Source organism: Chanodichthys erythropterus, chromosome 15 (assembly GCF_024489055.1).
Source record: "Chanodichthys erythropterus isolate Z2021 chromosome 15, ASM2448905v1, whole genome shotgun sequence".
NCBI lineage: Eukaryota > Metazoa > Chordata > Actinopteri > Cypriniformes > Xenocyprididae > Chanodichthys > Chanodichthys erythropterus.
Window position 1 is genome coordinate 34456285 of NC_090235.1, and position 26628 is coordinate 34482912.

The window sequence follows — 26628 nt, forward strand, 5'->3', positions numbered from 1 at the left end:
TGTTTCCATGGTTTCTACAAAATAAAACCAGAAATCGAAGGTAACGCGGGTATGACGTCACTGATAGGCGATGCAAAGACTGTCGGACACGTCTGTGTCCTGGTTTAAAATTGCTTATTTCTCTGGATTTAAACATTCTTGGAAACATTTGGGATAATGTACGTGCACAAGTCAACAATATATATAACAGTTCTAGTGGTTTTTGAATATTTTATTCCAAAAATCCTACATATTGTGCCTTTAATTAAAATAAGATTAATAAATGTTGTCACAATTAAATTTCATTAAGTTCAGTCCACTTACATTTGTAAAATTAAAGTTAACAAAACATCAGAGTCCTACATGGGTCCTGTTTGGTAAACCTGCCCTCCAGTGCTTAACAGAACACCCGACCCGTTATCCGACAGCAGCACTAATTTAATTCTGTACCTGACCTGACACGTTTGACATAAAGACCGCGACCGGAACCACACCTTCATTATATCTACTCCATCAGGTAGACAGAAATTATTTATTTTGTGTCCATGTAACACAAGCAATCAAACCAACATTAGGCATTCTGAGTTGAAGCATTTAAGAAAAATAGACATGCAGCCCAACATGGTAATAATTAGAAGAAAAAAGAAAAAAAAGATGAGAACATACATCCGTCATGTAAACAATACAAAACTTTTGCCTACATCATGTGAACAATCTGCCCATACAGGTTCCCTTAATGACTGAACCTGTCAATCACTTAATTTGCAGTGCGATTGGAAATAGAAACTTTGCACAGGACCGTTTGAAAGCAGCTGCCTATCAATGGTTACTGAATTGAGTCAAAGTAGTCTTGGCTATTGGACCCACAGTCCGCCTGCCTACTGATTCCTGACCAGCACCGCAAATGACAACGTAAATATTATTCCACCCGTTAAATCAAATATTAGTGGTTACCCGATAATTTTTGTTGACATGAATGGATAGCTGGTTTCTAGTACCCTGCATGCTTTGCATGAGACTGAATACAGAAAGGTAAACGGTCAAATTAAGTGTAATTATATGCGTTTTTGAGTATGGGGAAAGTTTAATGAAATTATGTTTCCTCCTTTACACTTGTTCCATAGATTCACAGTACATGCAATTTTTGTTTTGTTTGAACAAAAATGCTGTAACTTGTTATTCATTGTGCAAATTATGTCTATATAGCATGAAGTAATATTATGAGAAAAAGAGAAAGAGAAAGACCGTTAAACTGGTCTGGAGACACAAGACAAGGCAAGTTGTGTATGACACATGGGGAGGTTTGGAATGTTTATAGGTTTTGGCAGCTCCATTGGCATAGATGCCCTTAACTTATTAAGCAAGTGTTTGACAGAACACAGACCTAGTTTACTTCACTCAAATGGGATTTTCCAAGGAAAACACTTTAAACAAGTCAAAACTACAAGCTCCTCTGATGAAGGTCTAGCTTTGACAATGAAAAAACATGGCAGTGTTACAAAACCTTAGCAATAAAGACACATACTAACCATGCATATTTGGCTGATATGCCCAAATTAATTAATTAATTAATTAATTTAAAAATGCATGCAGTGATCCAATCAGCTCTCCAGACCACATGCTCTTCATGTCACATACTCCTGAGAGAGACTGTGTCTCTCTAATGCTCACCAAAGCTGCATTCATTTGACAAAAAAATACAGCAAAAACAGTAACATTGTGAAATATATAAAAAAAAAAAAAAAAAAGTAACCACCGTTAAGAGTATTGTAGGTTGTTGCCAGGGCATTGCTGTATGATTGTTAAGGTGTAATCGGATATTGTTTTGTGAAAATTTATATATATATCGTCCAGCCCTACAACATTTTCTTGATGTACCACTAGGGGTGTGCGATATTGTCTACGATAACATCGCAATTGTTGTTTTAATGATATGCAATCTGACGAGAATGTCCCTCACTTTGCAAAAATCAAACCAAAACGCCTTGAGAGTGCATACACTGCATGATGTAGCTCTATTGGTTTAGGTTAGACTACTGTGTATGCTCATTTAAAGTGCAAGCTCTCACTGCGTGACTTGATTATTAAAATGCGGTAAAAATGCAAGAGTATTTGTCTTTTAGGCTATATTTATCATATGTTATAGTTAAGCACACACAAAGTGTGTTGTTTTTTCCCCCCAAACACCAGCACAATTAAACAACAGTTTTACAATTAAAGCTGCAGTCTGTAAGTTTTTCCTCTTTGTCGCCATCTCCATTTCAAACCTGCAATTGCTTGCGGAATTACAATCTTTATGTGCTTTGTGCCTCAGCACAACTTCTCAGCGCGGAAGAATCTAATGTTTGCTGTCAGTCACCATACTGGTGTGGATACTGTACTTCGGAATCCCAGATTGTAGTCTTAAAGTATGACCAAAATGTCATCTGAACAAGTAAATAACATGTCTTCCCCTTTTGTTCTGACCAACTGAGGGGGAAAAAAGAATTACAATAAACCGCGCTGCCAATTGTGATTCAACCTAACGATCGCATAAGTCGGATCACGTCAAACCGTGCAAATTATTATTATTGTTATACTTTGTTCTCAAATTGTTAATGTTAACAACATCAGCACTGCGTGACTGTGTATTTAGTGTGTATTAGCGTTACCTGTATATTTCAGTTTCTGTACAGTCTAATCTCTAACATTAATTTGTCATACCATACAATCCACTATCCAAATGATAAGGTTGATTTTTGCAGCTGAACTGTTTAGCATCTCTGAGCAACACATAGCAGTTACTGAATTAGTCAGTCCATTTGAACGAATCAGTTGAATTAATGACTCACTCATTAACAGTAACCTCCACCTACTGGTGGTTTTAGTTTCATATTTAAAGTATCGTTTCAATTTTAAAATCATTTCATATATCAATGTTCTATTTTTAAAACATCAAAACATTTATGCATTTGTAACTGCAGGTTAAACGCATTAACGTCACCTCTAAGCTGCACTAAACAGTCAGGGTAAATATATCTAAATGTCACTTCAGTTGCAGCTTCTGTGTTTCCTCTGCATTGCAAAGATGCTGATACTGACTTAATTTTATTGGTAACAGCACTTAAGTGACTTTTTGACTTTATTGATTAAATGTGATATTTTGACATAATAAATGATACATAGGATACATTTAATTAGGTGAGAAAAAAAAATCCCTTATAGAAAGGTAAAAATGGAGATTAAAATGTAAAAATCAACTTAAACTTTTTGGAAAATGTCATTTCTGTCACTGCTGTAAACTAACCACACCACAAAAACACACAGCAACATATTGTCTGTTCATCGTTAGCGACAAAATCACAGAAAATATCGAGATATCATATTATGTCAATAGTGCGCCCCTATGTACTGTACCAATCATTTTGATTAAAAGTTTACCCCTGATTGGTCAATGAGACGGCAGGCAAGAATAGAGCTTTTTCGCAGCTTTTCCCACAAAAATCACAGTAGATATATGGAATAGCCTCTACATTTTGACTAAGTCAACTTACTGCTTACTGGAAAAAAACACATTGTCCTCATGTTGATTGGAAAAAGAAGGGCACAGTGACATGAGAAACAATGTGGCTTGTCATCATGGCACCACAACCTTGATAAAACAGGATAATAAAGTAATCAAAGTGAACGTCCCACAATCAGAGCACAGGCCACAATATACCCAAAAACCCCAAGCACTGATCTTCACCTGACACACAAACACACACACACACACACCTCGATCAACATTTCTATGAAGCACTGCTCAGCCTCAATAAGCTCTTTGTTTCAAGAAGGCTACACATTCCTCTCATATCAGTGACAAACGTGAGAATCGGATCAGAGTTGACTGTCCTGAAATCACAGAGCGTAATATACAGCTTTGATAATGGTAGAGGACTTCACACAAGGACAGTAGTGTAGTGTGTAAATAAACACAGAAGTCAAATGTCAACGGAAGAAGTGAACAAGCTCGTAAAATGATCAAACATTATGTGAGAGGAAACTAGTGGAGAGTATTGTACAAACAGAAGATTCACGGCAACACCTTAAAACAACATGACAAGTCATCAAGTGGTTATTTTAACACTAATAATACAATTTCTTAAAAATGTTTTTGACAAGTTGCTTGTGCTCACCAAAGCTGCATTTATTTGATCAAAAATACAATAAGAACAATAATTTTGTGAAATATTACTGCAATTTAAAGAAGTGTAATTTGATCTTGTGATGGCAAAGCTGAATATTTTCAGTATCACATGATCCCTCAGAAAACATTCTAATATTTGATTTGCTGCTCTAGAAACATTTTTCAGTTTTCAGTGAAAATGTGTGCTTCTTAATATTTTTATGGAAACCATGAGAAGATTCAGGATTCTTTATAGGAAGTTCAAAAGAACAGCATTTATTTGAAATAGAAAACTTTCATAAAATTATAAATGTTGTTACTGTCACTTTTGATTATTTTTTTTTAAATTTTAATTTAAAACTTTTGAAGGGTAGTGTAAAAATCTAAATATAACAAGACAGATAAAATAGAATTCTAACAAAAATAATTTTATAATATGATAATTGGACTGTTGGATGTATTTTTACTCATATATTTGGAATGAAAACATTTAAAAACATTTAAAAACTATTATACAAAACATTACATATGTAAGGAATAATTGATGACAATTCTTAGAAAATAATGCACACCCGAGGTGTTAACGTAGCCACGATGCGAAGTGGAGTGACGTGGCTGTTACACGGGTGTGCATTATTTTCTAAGAACTCAACAGCCCGTTGTCAATTATTCCGCTTATACTACAGTTACCACACCTCAATACATTGTTCCGATGTTGTATTTCAAGACATTTGTCAGGTTTTTGTCCTTAAAACACTCTTGTGTGCAGGACTAATTTCTTACGCAGCTAATTCCAAATCATCATTTCAGAACTAGTAACGGAGACTTGAGCCTTGATAGCAGACTAATACAGCTGTTAACGCAGTAGAGAGAGAGAATAAGCTTGTAAATTATCCTACTTGAGTCTGTGCATCTCTCACGGCAACAGTATTTCTACTAAAAGCGAAACTATACGTTTAATAACTACCACAAGAACCACACAGTTATTACCTCGCTGGCGAGAAATGCCATGTATCTTTTAAGTTAAACTATTAAGCTAAACTATTTTACGGATTAATTCGTCAGAGCAGCGCTGAGAAAAAAAAAAAAATTCTGTGCAAGTGTGTGTCTGTACTATATAGTAAGTGACGTGTGTAAAAGAGAGTGTGAGAGAGTATGCGCTTTCAGGACGCAATACGCATTATGTGGCAAAAACCATGACAATAATTTATTGTTTTCATCCTCTTGTTTACTATATTTATTTGCTTGGTCGGTGTTATTGTGGGTTGTGTTTCTTTTGCGGTTGTAGGCCGTTGGACCTATTGAAATAACTGAAAACATTTGGCGAAGTGATTTGGAACTGCAATGTGGTCAAGACCTGCCTAGAACTACTTTAGTTGTGCGTTTCCCTGAAAATTACTGCACACCTAAGAATGTTGGTCAACCAATCAGATGAGCATTCAACAGCCCCATAGTATAAGCAACGGTAAACATTTCACACAGTGTTGTCACATGACCTCAGAACACATTCAACTGTGTTAGAGTCTAGTTATCCACTCAGATAAAATGCATCAATTTGAATTAAATTAAATTAAATCAATTTGTGTAATATGTGTCAGTTTTTGTCTAATTGAAAATAAAAAAAAAAACTTTATTTCCAGTTAATTCAATACAACTACTGTACATGCAAGCAGAAAATTTGCATGCCATACACTGTCTATACACTATAAACAGCAGAAACAGTACTAAGGTATTCAGAAAATAACAGAAAATGACCTCCTTCACAACAAATTTTTCTAAATCATTCATAAAACCATTGGCCCAGAGCCTCTATATTGTTGTGCTGTCTGAAACCACACAGTAAAGGAAGTGCAAGGCTGCATGTTGGGTTTGAGCTCATAATGCTGCGATTTTTAGGGTTGGAAAACGGTGTCAAGAACAACCACTTGAGTCAGCTTGAATCAAAAGACAGCACAAGCAGGTTTTGTTTTTTAACACTGTTGTACACAACTCCTACACCAAACACATGGTCATAAATGATTAAAAAGATGAAATAAAGAGACTTCTATAGAGAGCTACAGCCAGTTACAGCGAAGCATGTTCTTATATCAACTCGTAAGCGTGCTTGACAGAAACATGAGAATGTCCGATTGCACAATCGCCAGATTCCATCAGCGTACATTCACCCAACCTGCCCCTGCCTGTCTCTTACTCCTTGTAACAAGCGTACATCAGCGATAACTCAGACTAGTGCAGTTGGCATCTGTGTAGAGTATGCATAAGCAATATCAGCCGAACACCTCCTGCGTAAAAAGCAAAACAGGTCTGGCACGGCTTACAAAAAAAACAAAAGAAACCATACAAACACAATTATGAGTTTCTGAATCCAAATTCTGACCAAAATGCAGCTGTAACTCACCTGTTATGTAGGAATGATTTGGGTTTAAAGTCTGAGTACTTGCTCCTTGTCCCATAATCTTGCCCTGTACCCCTAAGTCCCGTGTGCCCCGTCCTCTGCCTGTCACGGGGCCCGTGGCAGGGAGGGCAAAACACAGTTCCACTATTCACGGCGAGCAGGTACTCTCGCTCTGTAATCCTAGCTGTTTGTGCTTGCCCGTTCGTCCCTCCTTCTTACTTCACAACTTCTGTTTTGGTGGCTCGCTTGCTCAACAACTCCTGAAGGTCCCTCCCTCTCAGCAGCCCTGACTTCATAAATAACATACACTGCTTGTCTGAAGTATGTGAGCTGGCCAGGATGCCAGTCATTCCCGATGGCAGATTTTCAGAGCAGAAGTTCACAGAGGGAATCTCTGGAGGGACCAGAGGAGGTCGGAGCCGGTCTCTACCTCTGTTGCTACACACCTTCATTTCCCAAAACGCATTAGAAGGTGCAGTGTAACCCGAGAGCAGCTGCAACCTGAGCTGGGGTGAGGTGGAGCCCTTGACTGGCAGGAAGTGACATCATAGAAGGCTCAAATTACAGTGAGTGAGACAGATATTGAGTTGGCGGCACAAGGTGATTATGTGTGTGTGTGTGTGTGTGTGTGTGTGTGTGTGTGTGTGTGTGTGTGTGTGTGTGTGTGTGTGTGTGTGTGGGCGTGAAATGAAGACTGCTCACAGTATATATTTACATTGATGCTGAGCGCCTAGGCGTAACCAAGGTGGGAGGGAAAATTCCAGACAATTATTGTGGTGAGAACTTAAATTAAGAAATAAATTGTTGCAATATGCCGGTAAAGTCATACTCTCCTCCACTGCTCAGTAAATGAGAATATGCAGAGTTATAATTTGAGGCGAATGTAAATGTTTTGTCGTTTTCGCTTTGATCAAGAACACAAAAGAAATTGTATTTAGAGAAGAAAATAAAGCTTAATAAATATATACGAGACTGTACCTTATATCTCGGAGGCTGTACCTTCAAATTATCTTCATGGATACTAACTTTTTTCTGAACATTTTTGAAATGATTTTTAATAAACTGGTGTGTCATTAATTTTAGTGAATGTAAATGAATGTCAGTTCTCTTCAAGTTCACACCATACAGTGTGAAAAGTAACCACACAGGTTAGGTTCAACACATACAATACTGTTTATGGAAGCCATGAGGTTATGCATTGTTATTTAATTCTTTATTGCTTTCTTATAATCTCAACATAGCAAAATAGTTGTTTTCCCATGATCACAACTTAATTTTCCAGTGTACTTGAAATCGAATCAAATAATAAAAACAAATTGTTTTTATTTTGCTTTGTTCTAAAGAGAAACTGTATTTTTTTTGTTCCAGTCTCAGAGTTCAGATGTCTCCTTTAATCTGAGTTCATTGTACCAATACGTTTCGAAAATAACAATAAAATCATATCTTTAGAGGGTTAGTTCAGCCAAAAATGAAATTTCTGTCATTAATTACTCACCCTCATGTCGTTCCACACATGTAAGACGTCATTCATTTTAACCATGTTTTTACTACTTTTCTGGACCTCAAAATGTTTAATGACGTTGCTGCCTACGTGTTGTTCAGATACCCTCGGATTTCATCAAACATATCTTAATTTGTGTTCCGAGATGAAAGAAGGTCTTACAGGTGTGGAACGACATAAGGGTGAGTAATTAATTACAGAAATTAAATTTTTGGGTGAACTAACCCTTTAAAATAACTGATGTTATTTTAGAGATAGATTAAGTTGTGTGTATTTAACCCTTCAGTTAATGGATGCCTCAGACAACAATTTTCAAATTATTTTAGTTCCTTGGCTTCAACCCACTTTATTTTCCTCATCCTTTTGAAATAAAATTAGTTACATGTTTATATATACAACAACAAAGTAAAGATAATAATGATGGCCTCATGGCCCCATTCAGACACAAGTGTGGCTTAAGTGTCTAGTAATTTTTAAGGGTCAGTGAAAATGCCTTTCAAAAGTTTGGGACCAGTAAGATTTTTTTTATTATTATTATTTATTTTTAAATAAATACTTTTATTCAGCAATGAATCATGAAATTGATCTACAGTTTCAGTAAAGCCATTTATAATGTTAAAATGCTGTTCTTATGAACTTTTTTATTCATCAAATAATCCAGAAAAAAAAAAAAGTTGTATCAATTTCCACATAAATATTTTAATGTTTTCAAATATTTCATTAATGTTTTAAATCAGCATTTTAGAATGATTTCTGAAGGATCATGTGATGCTGAAGACTGGAGTAATGATGCCGAAATTTCAGCTTCTCCATCACAGGAATAAATTATTTATACCATTATTTATTAAAATAATGGTAACACTTTACACTAAGGTTTCATTAGTTAACATTAGTTAACTACATTAGTTAACATGAACTAATAATGAACTGCACTTGTTCAGCATTTATTAATCTTTGTTAAAGTTAATTTCAACATTTACTAATACATTATTAAAAGCTTGTTAACATTAGTTAATGCACTATGAACTTACATGAACAAACAATGAACAACTGTATTTTCATTAACTAACATTAACGAAGATTAGTAAATACAGTAACAAATGTATTGCTCATGTTAGTTCATGTTAGTTAATACATTAACTAATGTTTAACTAATAAACCTTATTGAAAAAGAATAAAATTGCCAAAATAATAATTTAAAATTGATTGTATTTTTAATCAAATAAATGAAACCTTGGTTAGCATACAGTAAGAGACTTTTTTTCCCAAAACATTAAAACATTAGTCCCAACTCCAAATCATTGAATGGAATGTATGTGGATATTAAGATGAGAAAAAAAAGGGGGAAAAAAGTAAATCAAAAAGAACTCCATGTCCATAACCTCATGTAAATCCCTCTGGAGAAGGGAGTTCTCCACACAGGACATGATGTGGCTAGTGTTATCATTATGTGTGGGAGTCTGGGATCAGAGAGATGGAGCTCTGAGACTAGGAGTACAGAAAAGGCAAGGCTGGCTGTTTTAGTGCCAGTCAGAGCCAGGTTTTCCAGTGAAACACACACACACACACACACACACACACACGCAGTTTGGATAAACTCACTTAAGCTGTCAGGAGACAAAAGCCAGAGTTGAATGAGCCAAGTGTTGAATGAACTAAGACAGATAAAACTGGTTCATTAAATAGGATACAACTTAAAGTTGGATATTAAATGCTCTTAGTTTACATAAAGCATTTTTTTTTAAATATATATTAAACGATTTCTCAAATATAACACTAATAATGTCAGAAATAAGACTTTACTGGTCTGCAAACATAGCAGACAGCTTTATTGTGCCAGCGGAGCATGTTAAAGGGTTAGTTCACCCAAAAATGAAAATTCTGTCATTTATTACTTACCCTCATGTCGTTCCACACCCATAAGACCTTTGTTAATCTTTGGAATACAAATTAAGATATTTTAGTTGAAATCCGAAGGCTCCGTGAGGCTTCCATAGGGAACAATGTCACTTTCTCTGTCAAGATCCATAAAGGTACTAAAAACATATTTAAATCAGTTCATGTGAGTACAGTGGCTCAATATTAATATTATAAAGCGACGAGAATACTTTTGGTGTGGCAAAAAAACTAAATTACTAATAATTTAGTGATGGCCGATTTCAAAACACTGCTTCAGAAAGCATCGGAGCATTGTGAATCTGTGTGTCGAATCTGCAGTTCGGAGCGCCAAAGTCATGTGATTTCAGCAGTTTGGCGGTTTGACCCGCGATCCGATTCATGATTCGATACACTGATTCATTTATGCTCCGAATCTTCCTGAAGCAGTGTTTTGAAATCAGTCATCACTAAACAAGTCGTTATTTTGTTTTTTGTTGCACCAAAAGTATTCTCATGGCTTTATGATATTAATATTGAGCCACTGTACTCACATGAACTAATTTAAATATGTTTTTAGTACCTTTATGGATCTTGACATAGGAAGTGACATTGCTCCCTATGGAGGCCTCACGGAGCCATCGGATTTCAACTAAAATATCTTAATTTGTGTTCCAATGATTAACAAAGGTCTTACAGGTATGAAACGACATGACAGAATTTTCATTTTTGGGTGAACTAACCCTTTAACAGCACTGCCCTTGAGACAGCGTACAACTGTAAAACTCACAATTAGTTTAAAATGAAAAAGGGTAGACATTTCTCTAAAGAAAATTAGATTATTATTATTATTGTTTAAATGAATAAGAATAATTAAGATAAAAGAATTTTGCATTTGAAATTCCTTTTTAGAAATACCTAAAGAGGTATTCCCAAAGCTAGATCATTAAGGTTATGAATCACGCTATAGAACGCAGCAGTGATGTTTTTTTTTGTAAAGTCAAACTGTAAGTTTGCATCACACTGGTTCCCTCAACAAAAAGCCAATAGTGTTTTAATATTGGCTTTTGGATTATTGCAGAAAATAAGCTCTGTGATCAACAAAAGTTTATGATTGTTCTGTTAATCAAGACATATACACAAACTTTTTTCTTCACATTTTGAAGCATAAATACAATCGCCAGAAATAAAAAAGCTACAAATAGGCTACTACATGAGTCATATTACTGCACCACCACTAAGAAAACATCAGAAAACTCCTTCAAACTGTATTTGAAATAAAAAACAATCCCTGATAAGGATCTACTATACTTTTTTCCTGATATTGTTGATAATTCTGACTGCATTGCTATGTTGCATTATTTTGGAGAAAATTATCATGGGAGAAAATTGATATGCATCTCTTTTGGATAGTTATTCTTTATGGTATAAATATGTGTTACTTGACTTTCTTTCTTTCTCTTTCTTTCTTTCTTTCTTTCTTTCTGATAAATTCAGTAAAACTCTATATACACTCTAAAGCTTTAAAATCAATCTAATTGTCTAATGTTTTTACATTCTTATGGTGAAAAAAAAGTATTTAGCATGCTTGCCTCTTCTACAAAAGTCTTGTCTCTTAGTGTGACCTAATCTAGTTACTTAATGTAAATTTCTAGTCTCACATCCTTATTGGCAGGATGACGTTTAATGTCCTGGCAACCTCTGTAGACCCGTTCAGTGGGGTATTACTGATGTATTTTTATGTTGTCGATTAAAATATGAAAATATAATTTAGCTTGTGTTAACTACAGACCTCATTGGAGGCAATTAACCAAAAATCCCTTAGAAAAAAGAAAAAAAAGAAAAAAAGACTGATACCACTGAACAGGAAGTTTAAAATTGTGATTTCCCCACAGTTTTTATGACTCATTCCTGCAGCACACTTCAGAACTGGTTTCATTTTTTAAAAGAACAGAAACCAAATGATTTTCTTAAGTTGACTGTTCTTGAACAACTGAATTCATGAACATACAGTCTCAGAAGTTCTGGGAAAAAATTTGTAAAAAAAAAAAAAAAAAAAAAATCATAGAATAATTATGATTCCCTTTCCTATAGAGCATGGCAATACCAACAGAGTTCCATCAAGATCATGGGTTCGATTCTCTTCAACATCTACTAATTGTAACAATGTATCAACCCAGTAAGGCAAATGCACTGTGCATCTCATGTCATTAATAGATGAATAGAGAGACTTGTATATGTAGACAGTAAACAGGCCTAATTCAAAGCCTAATAAGCTCTATTGTTTCACAGTTACAAAAACAGTAACTGTAAATGTAAAGCAGATACAGGCTGACAGCACACATTTCCACTGGCTCTACATATGAACTCTTGCATGCAGCAAAATCCAAATGAATTACACCAGCGCCATCTGAAGGACACAGTGTGTTATTGAAATCCAATTCAATTCATTGAAATATAAAACAATTCATCCAAACATTAAAAGCACATACCATGAGACTCAGTTTTTGTTCCAAAGACAAAACATAAATAAATCAATCAAATAAAAAGTCCCGTTCAAGGTGGCCATATATCATTTTGGGAATTCAAACCAATTTGAATCAGGAAATTCTGAAATTTCAAAAAAAAAAAATTCACACTCACATTTAAATAACATTTTAAATCAGCAACATCAAAAAGCGCTAAAAAACCATGCCTGTGCATATGCAGTCTTAAGTGCACATCTCAGGACACTGATTGTTTCTATGGCAACCGGATCTTCTAATGGCAGCTTTACTAACTGTCTCTTTTATTTGGAAGGCAGAATTTACTCCACCATATTGCGTGTTCATAGTAATAAGATTGCACCATCTTGGTATTTCTTTAATTTTTTACTCCTTATATTTGTAAAGTTCATGACTTTTACTTGAAAACACATACTAGAAAATACCCTAATACTGTCAGGTTTGACCAACTGTTTTTGCATTTTATATGGAAACCTGAGGTAATGTCCTTTTCTTTTATTTAAAGGCATAGTTCACCCAAAAGTAGTTCCAAACCTGTATTCATTTCTTTGTTCTGTTGAACACAAAGGAATATATTTGGAAGAATGTCTTCCATTTACTACTATAGTAAAAAATTTAAAAAATAAAATAAAATACTATGTTAGTAAATAGGGGGCCAGATCTGTTTGGTTATTGATATTCTTCCAAATATTTTCCTTTCTGTTCATACAGGTTTGGAACTACTTGTGGGTGAGTAAATTATGACAGAATTTTCATTTTTGAGTGAACTATCCCTTTAAAAGTAATGTGAATTAAAGATTTAAAAAATCTTAACATATTTTGTCAGTCTCAACAGTCTTAGCTGCTATGAATTTTGGATTTTCTGCTGTTTTCAAGGTAAACTGTTATTACTACATGGCTAATTGTGCTAGTACTTTTTTTTGTATTTCCAAGATTGTATTTCCAGCTAAAACAACTATATTTCAATATAGTTACAATGACTTTAACTGTGACACTGAATTGTTCATACTGCTCGCCCCACTCTGAATTGCTTTGGCTAGTTGTTCTTTTGATACACAGATGTGAGGCTTTAGATGCATTCAGTTCATTGTGCTGCTCGACCGCTGACTCACTGGACATTAGCATATGGTTATAATGACAGCTGACCAGTGAAACTGTCGAGGTGAAGAAAGGAGGAGCGTTTGAAATTAACACACGGGATGAATTCCAAATGGCATTTTTGCACCAGAAAAGGACACTACAGGAAGGACAATTAAATAATTTCAAAGTGTGCTTCCACAAGGCAAAGTATACATACTATAGTGTCTTGGAGAAAGTAAATTGGTCACCACTCCTTTCAACCAAAAAATGTCCATGTCCTTTCCAGTAATTTGTGATCACTAGATAAGGATTTATAAGAATATTTTTGCTTCAATTCACTAATGAGTCATTCAGACTGATTTTATGAACAGGTGTGAATCATTTAAGAGACCTGAAGAAACAATTCACTCAAAAATCAGATATCATGACATGCATGCTAACATAGTCCTCACAAGAGCAATAGCTAATTAAATATTTTAGATCAGAGCATAAATAGAAAAATCAATACTTTTCAAGATCTAGAAAACATCTTAAAATTACCCTGATAATTCCAGGTCTTCTATGATTGTGACACATCACATCACACAATTTGTTTAGAGACCTGATAAAATATCTTTCCTTTTACCTGGTATACGTTTCAAAAAGGGGTAATTAAATGTAATAAATCATGTAAAAATGTATCGTATTTTATTGGAAAATTAAACATTTTATCAAACTTTTATGATTGTCTTAATCTTTTAACCCTTTCAAGTGTGAGTTTAAAATATTCTAGTTGACCTCCCAGAGTGAGTTTTTTGAGGCGACCGTTATTTTAGAACATTTGCCCTTATAGTTTCCATGCTTGTCACGTAACACACCGCAGCCACAATACCACTGTATGACAGATGTATCCCTGTCATTTTGTTTTTCCTTTTTTATTTAAAATATTCACAAAGTTGCTTACCATGTCATCTACTATCTGATATTCAGATTCCGAGTTTTGTCATTTAAAAACCTTTATAAATTATCTTTATCTTGATCTATAATGCAAGATGGGTGCTCCCATCTTAGTTTGCCCCGCAGTTTGCAGAGTCCTGTCAGTCGGATTTATGGCATGTGAATTCATCAGTTTCTCCCGAAATACATGCAAGTAAGTGGCTGGTGAACTGGAAGAATAATAGAGTAAACTTTATAGTTACTTAGGCCCACTATGTTTGTCTTATATGAAAAAAACGTCTGCAAATATATTTGAAGGGATTGTTATTGCTGCTTCCACTGATGTCTAACATCAGTGTGTATTTTACAAACTCTAAATGTATTGTTTTACTGGTGCTTATGTGTGTTTAAATGTCTGTGTAATAATAGTGTGTATTGTGCACGTTATATTTTGACAGACATCGATGTGGTTATATTCAAATGATGTGGATTAGAAAATGCTCATAAAGTATGTTATATTGATATTTTTAGTTATAATATTCCAATCGACAGCCAGCCTAAATTTTTGACGGACGTGAAAATGAGCATAAGGGGTGATCTATGTTTGATTTTGGGTAATTATAATACATGCTGGAGGTGTTCTAAATGCTTTTTGAGTAGTTCATTATACTTATTTTATGGAATGAAGTTTATTCTGTGGTTTAAATTAATTACATGTTACTTAAAGACTGACATGTTTGGCTTGTCAAAAATGTTACATTTCATTCAATTCTTTTTGAAAATTAAGTTCATTTTTTACCAGTAAAGGAGTGGTTCTGATGCATCAAGTTATTTTTATTGTCTCTATCAAAAATATTTTATTTAAACCAATGAAAATGCAGATCATGTTGTATATAATAGTGAAAAATCACTTAAAACTGTTGTTACATTATTACCCCTTAGCAGATTTTTTTTTTTTTTTTTTTTTTTTTTTTAACCAAACACCATATGGAAACTTAAATCAATTTACATTAAATATCTGAAAAAAACTTCTAGTTTTATTTGTCATAACAGACTTCTTACCGCTATAAACATTTACATTTCTATGCTTTGTTGTCAAGGTAACATTTAGATTCAGATAAAGCGGCAGTGACGCATACGAAAGTGAGCGTCGTCTTTATGCGGTACTGAAACACTGTATCTGTACAGTACCGCATAAAGACGATGCTCTCTTTCGAAAGGAATTTGCCCATGATACAGACAAATGTATTAAACAAACAAAACTATCGGTATGTGATCTGTCCCTGCATTAGACACAACACCGTCTATCTGTATCCCTGTTCTTTCCCTATCTGCTGTCCTGATATCTCTTTCTGTCCCAATGCTGAGGACAAGAGTCACATGAAGAAAACAGGCCGAAACACTGAGGTGAGTTAATCCTATCAAGGAAATCTCTTGGACTATTTCCAGGTCGCAGCAGAAACTTGTGTAAGTAAAGAGTAATTCTACTTCCTGCCAAAGTCCCTTAATATAACTTTCATTACTGACAAAAATATCAACAAGTACCACGATACCATAATGCTTTTTGAATGAAACAGGACTATGGTAGCTTTTGGAGAGGTAACAGAGTAATACTATGGTATCCTTTGCAATACCTCAGACTAGCACTGAATGTCACATAACATATGGGGTTTTTAAAAACTTTTTGTCTTCACTAGTTAATTTTAAATGATCCTGTGGAAAAAGAATTTACATAGCAATATAGATGTATAAATAAATATATATTAAATACATATTTATATAAATAAAAAAGGGCATAAATAGTAATTATGAAAGAATTTACAAAATACTGTCTACCATAATACCATAGAGAAGTAATTACGATACACTAACGTTCAAAAATTGAACTTACCACATGGAAAAGACATACGTTGAGTTTCAAACTCCATTGTTTCCTCCTTATGTAAATCACATTTGTTTAAAAGACCTCAGAAAAACAGGCGAATCTCAACATAACACCAACTGTTACGTAACAGTCGGGATCATTAATATGTATGACCCCAATATTTGCATATGCCAGCTCATGTTCAAGGCATTAGACAAGGGCAGCCAGTATTAACGTCTGGATGTGCACAGCTGAATCATCAGATTAGGTAAGCAAGCAAGAACAATAAAGAAAAATGGCAGATGGAGCGATAATAACTGACATGATCCATATGATATTTTTAGTGATATTTGTGAATTGTCTTTCTAAATGTTTCGTTAGCATGTTGCTAATGTACTGTTAAATGTGGTTAAAGTTTCCATCGTTTCTTACTATATTCATGGAGTGCCATCACTATTTTCATTTTTAAGGGGAGCGCGTGATTTAAAGGGGCCGCGCGCTGAATCGGTGCATAGTTAATGATGCCCCAAAATAGGCAGTTAAAAAAATTAATTTAAAAAAAAATCTATGGGGTATTTTGAGCTGAAACTTCACAGACACATTCTGGGGACACCTTAGACTTATATTACAGGCACCTAGGGCACCTTTAAATGTATTCACTGTCACTTTTGACAATTTAATGCATCCTTGCTAAATAAAAGTATACATTTCTTAAAAAAAAAAAGTCTTCCCAACCACAAACTTTAAACCAGTAGTGTATATATATTGAAGTATGACGGTGCATTATAATTTCAAAACATCTCTGTACCATGATCCTGACAAAGCACAGTACTTTAAAAAGTATCACATGGGCAAATAATCACGGATCTGATGCTGCTGTATATCTTTCTCTAAACTAAAAAAAAAAAAATGTCATCTAGAACATCAGAATATAGATTTATGATATTGAATAAACAAAAGGATTTTTCTGAAGAAATAAAGAGTTCTTTAAGTACAAGGCCATTTATGAGGTCCAATTTTACATGCTTATGTGCTGTTGCATAACACCTACAAAGCTAACTGAAAAGGAATATATCCCTTTTAAAAGGAATAACCCAAAATCTGAAGGGAAAAAAAGTTTGAACAGTCTATACCAACAAAAGATTAAAAGCTGCTTCTATTTTTAAAATGTTCCTCATCATTATCAGAGAAAAGCACTTGACCCTCAATGGTAGACAACAGATATTTACCCTGTTCCTCAGTCTGCAGACACTGAAATGAGGCAAACTGAAAATATTTCCTACCTGATGAGGTAGACTCCTCTTCTACAGAGTTACTCTCTTTGTCCATAAAAGTAAAATTCCCCACAGAAAAACAAAGCTACAACGTGGCAAATGAAAAGCGCTGAGTTTCACCAGTGGGTGTGTCGACTGGGCAAAGCGTGATCAGATATCTCACTCGAGAGTCAACACACCTATGTGTCACATGGTCAACCTTCTTTATGAGGCTAACATTCCTTATGAGGTCAGTTATTTTATAATATAACACAGGATCACTATCACCAACTACTCTCCTATCATCTCCAACCAGACATTATTTTCTCTGAAATATCTGTGGTTAAGCAAAAGAGAAAAAAGAAAAAGAAAAAAAGAAAAGGGGGGGGGGGGGGTGTTATATGCAACTATTCAAGAGAAACAAGATATCCTAATTGGAAAATCTGCTAATAAGCAATAAAGAAAATATTTGCAAACTAAATTGTACTACTAATTAGTGGGGTCTTTGCACTGTGCATGTATGTTTTGGACAAGATGTGGAATATCCAAATAATCTATATCTAAATCAGATGAAATGATTATTTAAAAAAAAAAAAAAATGCATCAGCTGCAGCCAAAAAACAATTCAATCCACATGACCTTTCAATGATGACCAATGTGACCAATCACTGATATTTCTTCTGACTTTTGACAAGATAATCCTTCCATTGTCTTACCTCGGTTTTCCATTCCCACGTCAAAACACAGCAGCAGGTAGAGGTTCCTGAGGAAACAAGAGATGGATTGCTTGATTAGTAAAATCACTACATATAAATTCACCAATACAATGGCTACAATTTATTTAAAACATTAGACCTCACATTAGCCCCTTTCACACATACAGTAAATTCCTGTTAAGAGATCATGTGTGAACAGGAACTTTTCAAAAATACCAGTAAATCAGTTATGGCAATTTACTGGCATGAGAAGTTGTAACATTACCAGTTAATTAGTGGTAGGCTGTGTGTGAACAAAGAATGAAGATTACCATTATGAGCACTTGAATGCAGTGATATAATAAGTCTGCTTTGAGAGCTCTGCAGTTGCATACTATTACAGTGGTCAGCGAATGAACACAAAAACAATTTACAAAATGTTGACAAGTTTTTAGTCTTGATTTAAACATTTAAATCAATTTACATTAGTTAAACAGATTTAAACATCTGTTTAACTTATAACATGAAAGTAAGGTTAATAATATAACTTTTAATATAAATTTTCAGTTTTTACTCAAATTAGGCACAAAAAAGCCCGCTTAGAGTTTGCCAAGTCCCATGCTGACAAAGATGAAGATTACTGGGACTCTATACTCTGGAGTGATGGGACCAAGATAAATGTTTTTGGAACTGATGGCTTCAAAACTGTATGGTGTCGCAAAGGTGAGCAATGCAAAGAAAAATGCATGGAGCCTACAGTGAAACATGGCGGTGACAGTGTCCTTATGTGGGCTGCATGAGTGCTGCTGGTGTCAGGGATCTGCATTTCATTGATGGCATCATGAATTCACAGATGTTCTGCTCTATACTGAAAGAGAAGACGCTACCATCACTCTGTGCTCTTGGTCGTTGTGCACTTTTCCAACATGACAAGGATCCTAAACACACATCTAAGGACACTGATGGATTTCTGAAGAAGAACAGGGTTAAAATGATTCTTTGGCTCCTGATCTGAGCCCAATCTAACTCCTATGGGGAATTCTGAAGAAACAAGTTGAGCATCACTCTCCATCCAGCATCCAGTCTCTAAAAGAGGACATTCTTGAAGAATGGAAAATGATAGATGTTGCAAAATGTCGCCAACTTGTTCATTCCATGCCTAGAAGACTTGGTGCTGTAATTAAAAATCATGGAGGCCATACAAAATACTAGATGTAGCAGTTTTTGTTGTGGGGTGCACTCGTTTTTGCATCGCCCTAATTTGAGTAAAACTCAAAAATGTGTAATCTAAGTTATATTATTAACCTTACTTTCATGTTATAAGTTAAACAGATGTTATATTAAACTTAGTCTTGTCAACATTTTGGAAATTGTTTTTGTGTTCATTGAGATATTGTTTAAAATGTTACTTTTCAAAAGGCGTGTACTCATTTACGCTGAGCACTGTATAGCACTGTGTCTCGTGTTTTAAGAGAAAAAATGTGTTCTGTTTGATCATCACCTAATGCCCGTAACTCAGACGTCCAAAATTGTTGTCAAATTGAACAGATAGTGAAACTAAAGCTCTTCTCATGTGGGCGAATTAAGACAACGGCACAGCATTTAAAGATCATTTCCATTGACTGACATCACAGAACAGACAGGCATTTTGGTGCTGATGTGTGAATGGTCTATTAACAGTAAAAAAAAAAAAAAACACAATGCTTTTGCTTGTGTGAACAGCATATTTGTGTATTATTTACCGGTAAAGTAATTCTGCTGTGCGAAAGGGGCTATTGATTGACACAACAAGAACCCATGAATGAAGCCAACATGCAAGTAAAGGATAATGTACAGACAACACATCATTATCACAAAATAAACAGCCACAACAAAGCAGAGGGTATCACCCTGAAGGAGTTTATTTTATGATAATGACTATATTATCCCACATATTACAAGGCTGCTTACCAAATAAATAAAGGGACATTAAATATTGATTTGAAAATATTCTTATTCACTTTTTTATATATTAAAAAATAAATAAATAAATAAATAAATAAATAAATAAACAAACAAAGTATGGAGTGATAAGAGTCATACGAGTGATACAAAACATCCTAGATGTTTTCTGCCACCTTTTCAAACTCCAGAAAACGTAATATGCTTGACAGTAAATACAGGCCTTCACATGTCTATCTTTCAGCTGCATTATAGTAAGACACACATATTTGCTAAAGCATGTCTAAACTGTTATGAATAATCATTAATTATGGTTAAGTAACTCCGGACTCTTACATAACTGCATATGTAACTATTCATTCCATTTTTTTTCCCAGACAGGATTATGACTTACGAAGCAGCATAGTAGCGAATTAAATGACAGCAATAATTTTGCAAATGTAATCATACAGCATTTTGAAAACACACAATCCCACAAACAAATTTCAGCATTGAATTTGTTTCATAACTGATGAAGTTTGCAACATTAACATGGTTATTTTCTGTGTATACTGTGAAGCTGCTTTAAAACAATTTGTATTGTATAAAGCACTATATAAATAAAACTGACTTGACTTAACATGCATATTCCCCAAAGCACAAAACTACTCTCAACAATAAACACTATTCTGGATGAGTTACATAACTGAAATTTTTAAGAATTACCAATTCCTTATGGCTTAACTGTGTCTTTAAGGTTATTATTCCCAAACACTCCAAAAATTAAATATTACAACACAGATTTTTAAAACTATCCAAGTTGGGTGAATGAGCAAATCAAATTGTGGTTTTCCTGCATGTTTGTGCGTTATTATATCATCTGGCTCAATTCTCGAACCGTTCGGTGCTTTTCCACCACACGCAAGGGGATTTCAGGCCAGAAAGATCTGAACTTGATGGTCTCTAACAGCACAGAGGAGCAGGGGGGTGGAGAAATGTTGGTGACATGTTGGCAGTCCCGCTGAGCAATGAAACAACCTTGAGTGAGTGTTTATGTGAATAAAAGCCTAAATTAAGTCTGTTTATTATATAAAGTGATTGTGTCTTTATAACTTGCCGTGTTTCAGCACATTTTTACTGGAAGAACATATCCACACCAGAAGTTAAACATTCTGACTAACACGTAACTTAGTTCAAGTTCACTTGTGCATTTGCGTAATTTTGTGCAAATATAAGTTGTAATATTATGCTTGCATTGCATAAATACAAAAGTAGAAAAGTACAAATGGTAGTTCTACATAATTATATAATTAAAAAGTTAGCTAATTAAATTATAAATGAGTAGTTAACACTTTATTTTACAGTATCCCTATTACACAGTACATGTACTTACTGTAATAACTATAAATTATGCATAATTACACGCAACTAACCCTAAACAACATCATAATCCTATGTAACTGTGATTACAGTTGCTCATGTCTTTTACATTACCAATTGTCAGGTTATTTTTTTGCGTTTTGTTATTCCACAGAAAGTTAAACAAATCTCAAGTTTTATTTTCCCTGTATCAGCAATGCTAAATTTATTCAGAAGTGCTTTTGAAATGTTGCTGTTTTGAATCAGCACGGAATATACCATGCATCCCATTTGTTTCTATAATGCTGTTAGATTTCCACTAATAAGCCTCTTTAAACAGAATGTCTGTCTCAGTTCCCTTCCCTATTGTGCTGGAGCACCTTTAAGCGCCATGACTAATATGCACTATGAACCTTGGGACAGCAGATGTGAAATATCCCCTTGCACTTAGAGCAGGATGAAGGATAACAGATCTAATTTAGATCCTTCGACTGCACAAGCTGATTGAAATGTCACACTGTCACTAGGGCATCTTACATACTGGGTCACATGTGATCAAGATGAGTAGGTATGTTTACAGGCAAGTCAATCACATATTGAGTTTCATAATGTTTGCCATAACATTGATAGTCTCAGCATGATCAAGTTACAACTGTTGTCGATAGTGACATAAAAGGATCATTTCAGGTGATTTTCCATAAAAAAAGAAAGAAAAGAAAAATAAGTACATTACTAAGCTTTAAAGCTGTCCAAAGTTTCTTCCAACGCAGGTGTGTTTCTATAAATGGAGTGGGAGAAATCCAAGATGTACGTTCACTGTTCTAGGATACAGCCACATACACACTGTGTCAATTCACCTTTTTGTGCTTAAATGTGTTCTGTACACACAGAGTTCAGTCATTTTAACATATTCTACAACCAATTAACTCCCAAATAACTCATATAGTGACAAACGCATTTACAAAAAATCTACACAGTATGTAAGAATAATAGGGGTAGGATGGGGAAAAAATGGATTCACATATAGATTGTGACTTCTACCAATTTGAATCGATTGCCATGTTTTTGGAACACAGGCAGCAAAAGTCAACTGCGAGAGCAATGCAACACCCAGAAAGTTTAGAGAACGCACAGGTTTAAGAAATGGGGCAGAAGAAGCATTATGAATGAAGCTTACTTGACAACAACAGCTCTTATATCAGTATCCTAACCAAAAGACATGATGTATAGTTAATGTACAGTTATAGTTACTTTAATGTACGGTTACCGGCACACGCACATCAAGATTTTCTTTTGATACTGCTGCGTCTTATGTGTACACAGGTAATTTTTACATACAAGAAACGCTTTCAATGTGGCAAACCTCTACATACACCTTGGCAATAGAACCACCATTGGCTAGTAATTTTTTTAGTTTACTCACTGGACTGATATACTATTTTATATGTATGATATAGGGCTGTACAACGTAATCGCCAGCCCAAGTGTGAAGGCACATGTGAATTCAGCATCTGATCATGTGATGCACTGAACATTATAATCAAACCAGTGGGATCGTCCTCCAGGGACCAGCCAAGACTGATCAAGATTGATCGTATGCACCTGTCACGATCACCGTCTGCTCCTGTCAGTTCCCGGACTACACTTCCCACAATCCTCCATGTCAGTCACATGTTCACATCACACCAATCACCTGTTGCCACATCCACCCTAGCACACCACACTGATCACCACACCCAGCTGCTGCTCATTATCAGGACTATAAAGGACTTCCACTCACACCACCTCACCGCGAAGTATTGTTTTCACTTGTGTTACATTTCTGAGCGTTTCCTTGTATCCTGTTTGCCTGTCTGTGATTGATCTTGCCTGACTCCTGTTTTACGACCCATTGCTGCCTGCCTCGATCCTTGCCTGTACCCTGACTACGACTCTGCCTGTTCCTTATTGCTCCTGTTTGTTCCTGTTTGACCCTGCCTGAACGACCACGCTCACTTCTAATAAAACGCTGCACTTGGATCTCCAGCCTGAGCTTCCCATTCATGACAGAATACTTCGCCGCTACAGATCCAGCAGCTTCCGTGAGTGTTTCTATCACTGCCAAGATGAATCCATCTGCCCAGTTAATGGGTCTCCGTCAGGGAGACAGATCCATTGAGGATTATGTCATGGATTTTATTGAATTGGCACCATCAACTTGTTTCAGTGAGGACCGTTTAATGATATTTTTTCGCGGTGGATTATCGGACCCGCTCAGCTCCGTCATGCCACTACATGAGATTAACGGGACCTTAGAACAATATATCGAGCTGGCTTTGCAACTGAGCGGGTCTCCCTTTACTGTGGGTGTTGCTGAGAATTTTGACACCTCGCTGAGTCATGTAATGGCCGCCGCGCCCATAGACACTCACAAAATGGCGGTTACTACCACACCAACATCAAGTCAAGTCTCCGCTGATCACCCAGAGTCAAGTCACCTTTCTGGATCAGTCAGGGAGCGGAGAGGTCTGCGTTGCAGTGTGGCAGATCCGCCGATGACTTCAGCTCGAGCGGCTGGCATCCCTAAGCATCCACCAGCCACTTCATTCTCAAGCCAGCCGGCCGCTACGCTCTCAAGCCTGCCGGCCGCTACGCTCTCAAGCCTGCCGGCCGCTACGCTCTCAAGCCTGCCGGCCGCTACGCTCTCAAGCCTGCCGGCCGCTACGCTCTCAAGCCTGCCGGCCGCTACGCTCTCAAGCCAGCCGGCCGCTACGCTCTCAAGCCAGCCGGCCGCTTCGCACTCAAGCCAGCCGGCCGCTTCGCACTCAAGCCAGCCGGCCGCAACGCTCTCAAGTTCGCCGGTTGCTATGGACTCAGGCGCCCTGGACGCCCTGGACAAGATGGCTGCTTTGCCAGTGCCCACGGGCAAGATGGCCGCCCCTGCAGTGCTCAAGGATGTGGGGGGCGTTCCAGCCATTGAGTCCGCTCCAGAACCCGCTTCAGCCAGTGAGTCTGCTCCTGAACACGCTCCAACCGTTGAACTGTCGCCTCATCCTCGGAAGAGGAGGAGAAGGAAGAAGGCTCCTTCTATTCTTCCCCTTCTTACACCCAAGCTCCTCGCTCTGCCTGCGCCACCTGTGCTCCTCGCCCTGCCAGCGCCACCCGAACTCCTTGTCCACGAACCTGCTACGGGCCCCGCTGAAATCCCCAAGAACTTTTTCGGGGGGGGGCAGTGTACCTGAGGATGGGGAACTTGTGGGTGGGGACCCAGCTCAACCATGGCCGTTAAGGGCCTCTGAACTGTTATGGCCATCTTCGAACTGCTATTTATTATGGCCATCAATGGACTCTGACCCGCTGGGGTCTCCCATGGACTCTGACCCGCCGTGGCTACCTGAGCCATATAACCTGCCGTGGCGGCCCAAGTCCCCGGACCCGCCGTGGCTCCCTGACACCCCTGACCTGTCGTGGCAGCCCAAGCCACTGGACCCGCCGTGGCTGCCCGAGGCTCCTGACCCGCCGTGGCTGCCCGAGGCTCCTGACCCGCCGTGGCTGCCCGAGGCTCCTGACCCGCCGTGGCTGCCCGAGGCTCCTGACCCGCCGTGGCTGCCCAAGTTCCTGGAACCTGCATTGGAGATCCGTTCTCAGCTACCATTAGATCTCCAATGCACCCACCCCCCCTCCCTAGCTGTTCCGTTTACGCCGCGAGGACGCGCCTTCCGGGAGGGGGGCATTATGTCACGATCACCGTCTGCTCCTGTCAGTTCCCGGACTACACTTCCCACAATCCTCCATGTCAGTCACATGTTCACATCACACCAATCACCTGTTGCCACATCCACCCTAGCACACCACACTGATCACCACACCCAGCTGCTGCTCATTATCAGGACTATAAAGGACTTCCACTCACACCACCTCACCGCGAAGTATTGTTTTCACTTGTGTTACATTTCTGAGCGTTTCCTTGTATCCTGTTTGCCTGTCTGTGATTGATCTTGCCTGATTCCTGTTTTACGACCCATTGCTGCCTGCCTCGATCCTTGCCTGTACCCTGACTACGACTCTGCCTGTTCCTTATTGCTCCTGTTTGTTCCTGTTTGACCCTGCCTGAACGACCACGCTCACTTCTAATAAAACGCTGCACTTGGATCTTACTCTGAGTCCTGCCTTCGTTACAGCACCAAAGGGTTAAAGGGTTAGTTCATCCAAAAATGAAAAAATCTATCATTAATTACACACCCTCATGACGTTCCACACCCGTAAGACCTTCGTTCATCTTCACAACACATATTAGGATATTTTTGATAAAATCCGATGGCTCAGTGAGGCCTCCATTGAGAGCAAGTTAATTTAGACTTTCAAACGTCCAGAAAGGTACTAGAAATATTTAAAACAGTTCATGTGACTACAGTGGTTCAACCTTAATGTTATGAAGCGACGAGAATACTTTTTGTGCACCAAAAAAACAAACTAACGACTTAATTCAACAATATCTAGTGAAGGGCAATTTGAAAACACTGCTTCATGAAGCTTCACAAAACTGCCTTCACAAAACTGCCAAAGTCACGTTATTTCAATAAATGAGGCTTCATGACGTAACGAAGCCTCGTTTACTGAAATAACGTGACTTTGGCAGTTTGAGATCGTTTGATACACGCTCCGAACCACTGATTCTAATCAAAAGATTCGTAAAGCTTTGAAGCTCTCAATGCAGGCTTCACGAGCCATCGGATTTTATCAAGGTAATTCTCTAGGTACACATATTCATACCAAACTGTTTCTGTACAGGACTTCCGATAAGGTGCACATGTGTACTTAAAGGTGCTAAATAAGATGTTTTGTTTTATACATTTTTGCAATATTACTTAAAACTGTCTTTACTAACTGATAAAAGACTATTTATTAGGTGCACTGAAAGGAATAATATTAATATACATCATCTGTGCACGAGGTAGGGCCTTAAAAACATCAGCCAATCGTTTAAGCGATCATCGCGTAAACGATTGTTCTCTGGCTTGTCAATCACTGCCGTGACGTTCCTTGTGAGAGACGAGCGCGGCAGTGCGCTCCAGTAACTTTCCACACTCCACAGGCGCCGCATGCAATGTTTTTGTCAGGAGACAGGAGTAACAACTGCAGATTATGAGTTACCTGCGGTG

At 37.0% G+C, this 26628-nt stretch overlaps 1 protein-coding gene across 5 annotated transcripts in view; it reads right to left on the reverse strand.

Moving 5' to 3' along the window:
- The window catches only part of phactr4a (phosphatase and actin regulator 4a), a 63205-nt gene that overhangs the window by 24434 nt on the left and 12143 nt on the right, over nucleotides 1-26628 (reverse strand). Inside the window, exon 2 of one of the 5 annotated variants that reach the window (XM_067361797.1) lies at nucleotides 18230-18276. In XM_067361797.1, coding sequence (XP_067217898.1) covers nucleotides 18230-18242 — 13 coding nt within the window. In that variant the 5' untranslated portion in view covers nucleotides 18243-18276. Of the gene's footprint in view, nucleotides 1-6524; nucleotides 7208-18229; nucleotides 18277-26628 lie in introns of those variants that run through there. The other 4 variants (XM_067361796.1, XM_067361798.1, XM_067361799.1 and 1 more) reach the window with 4 other exon arrangements.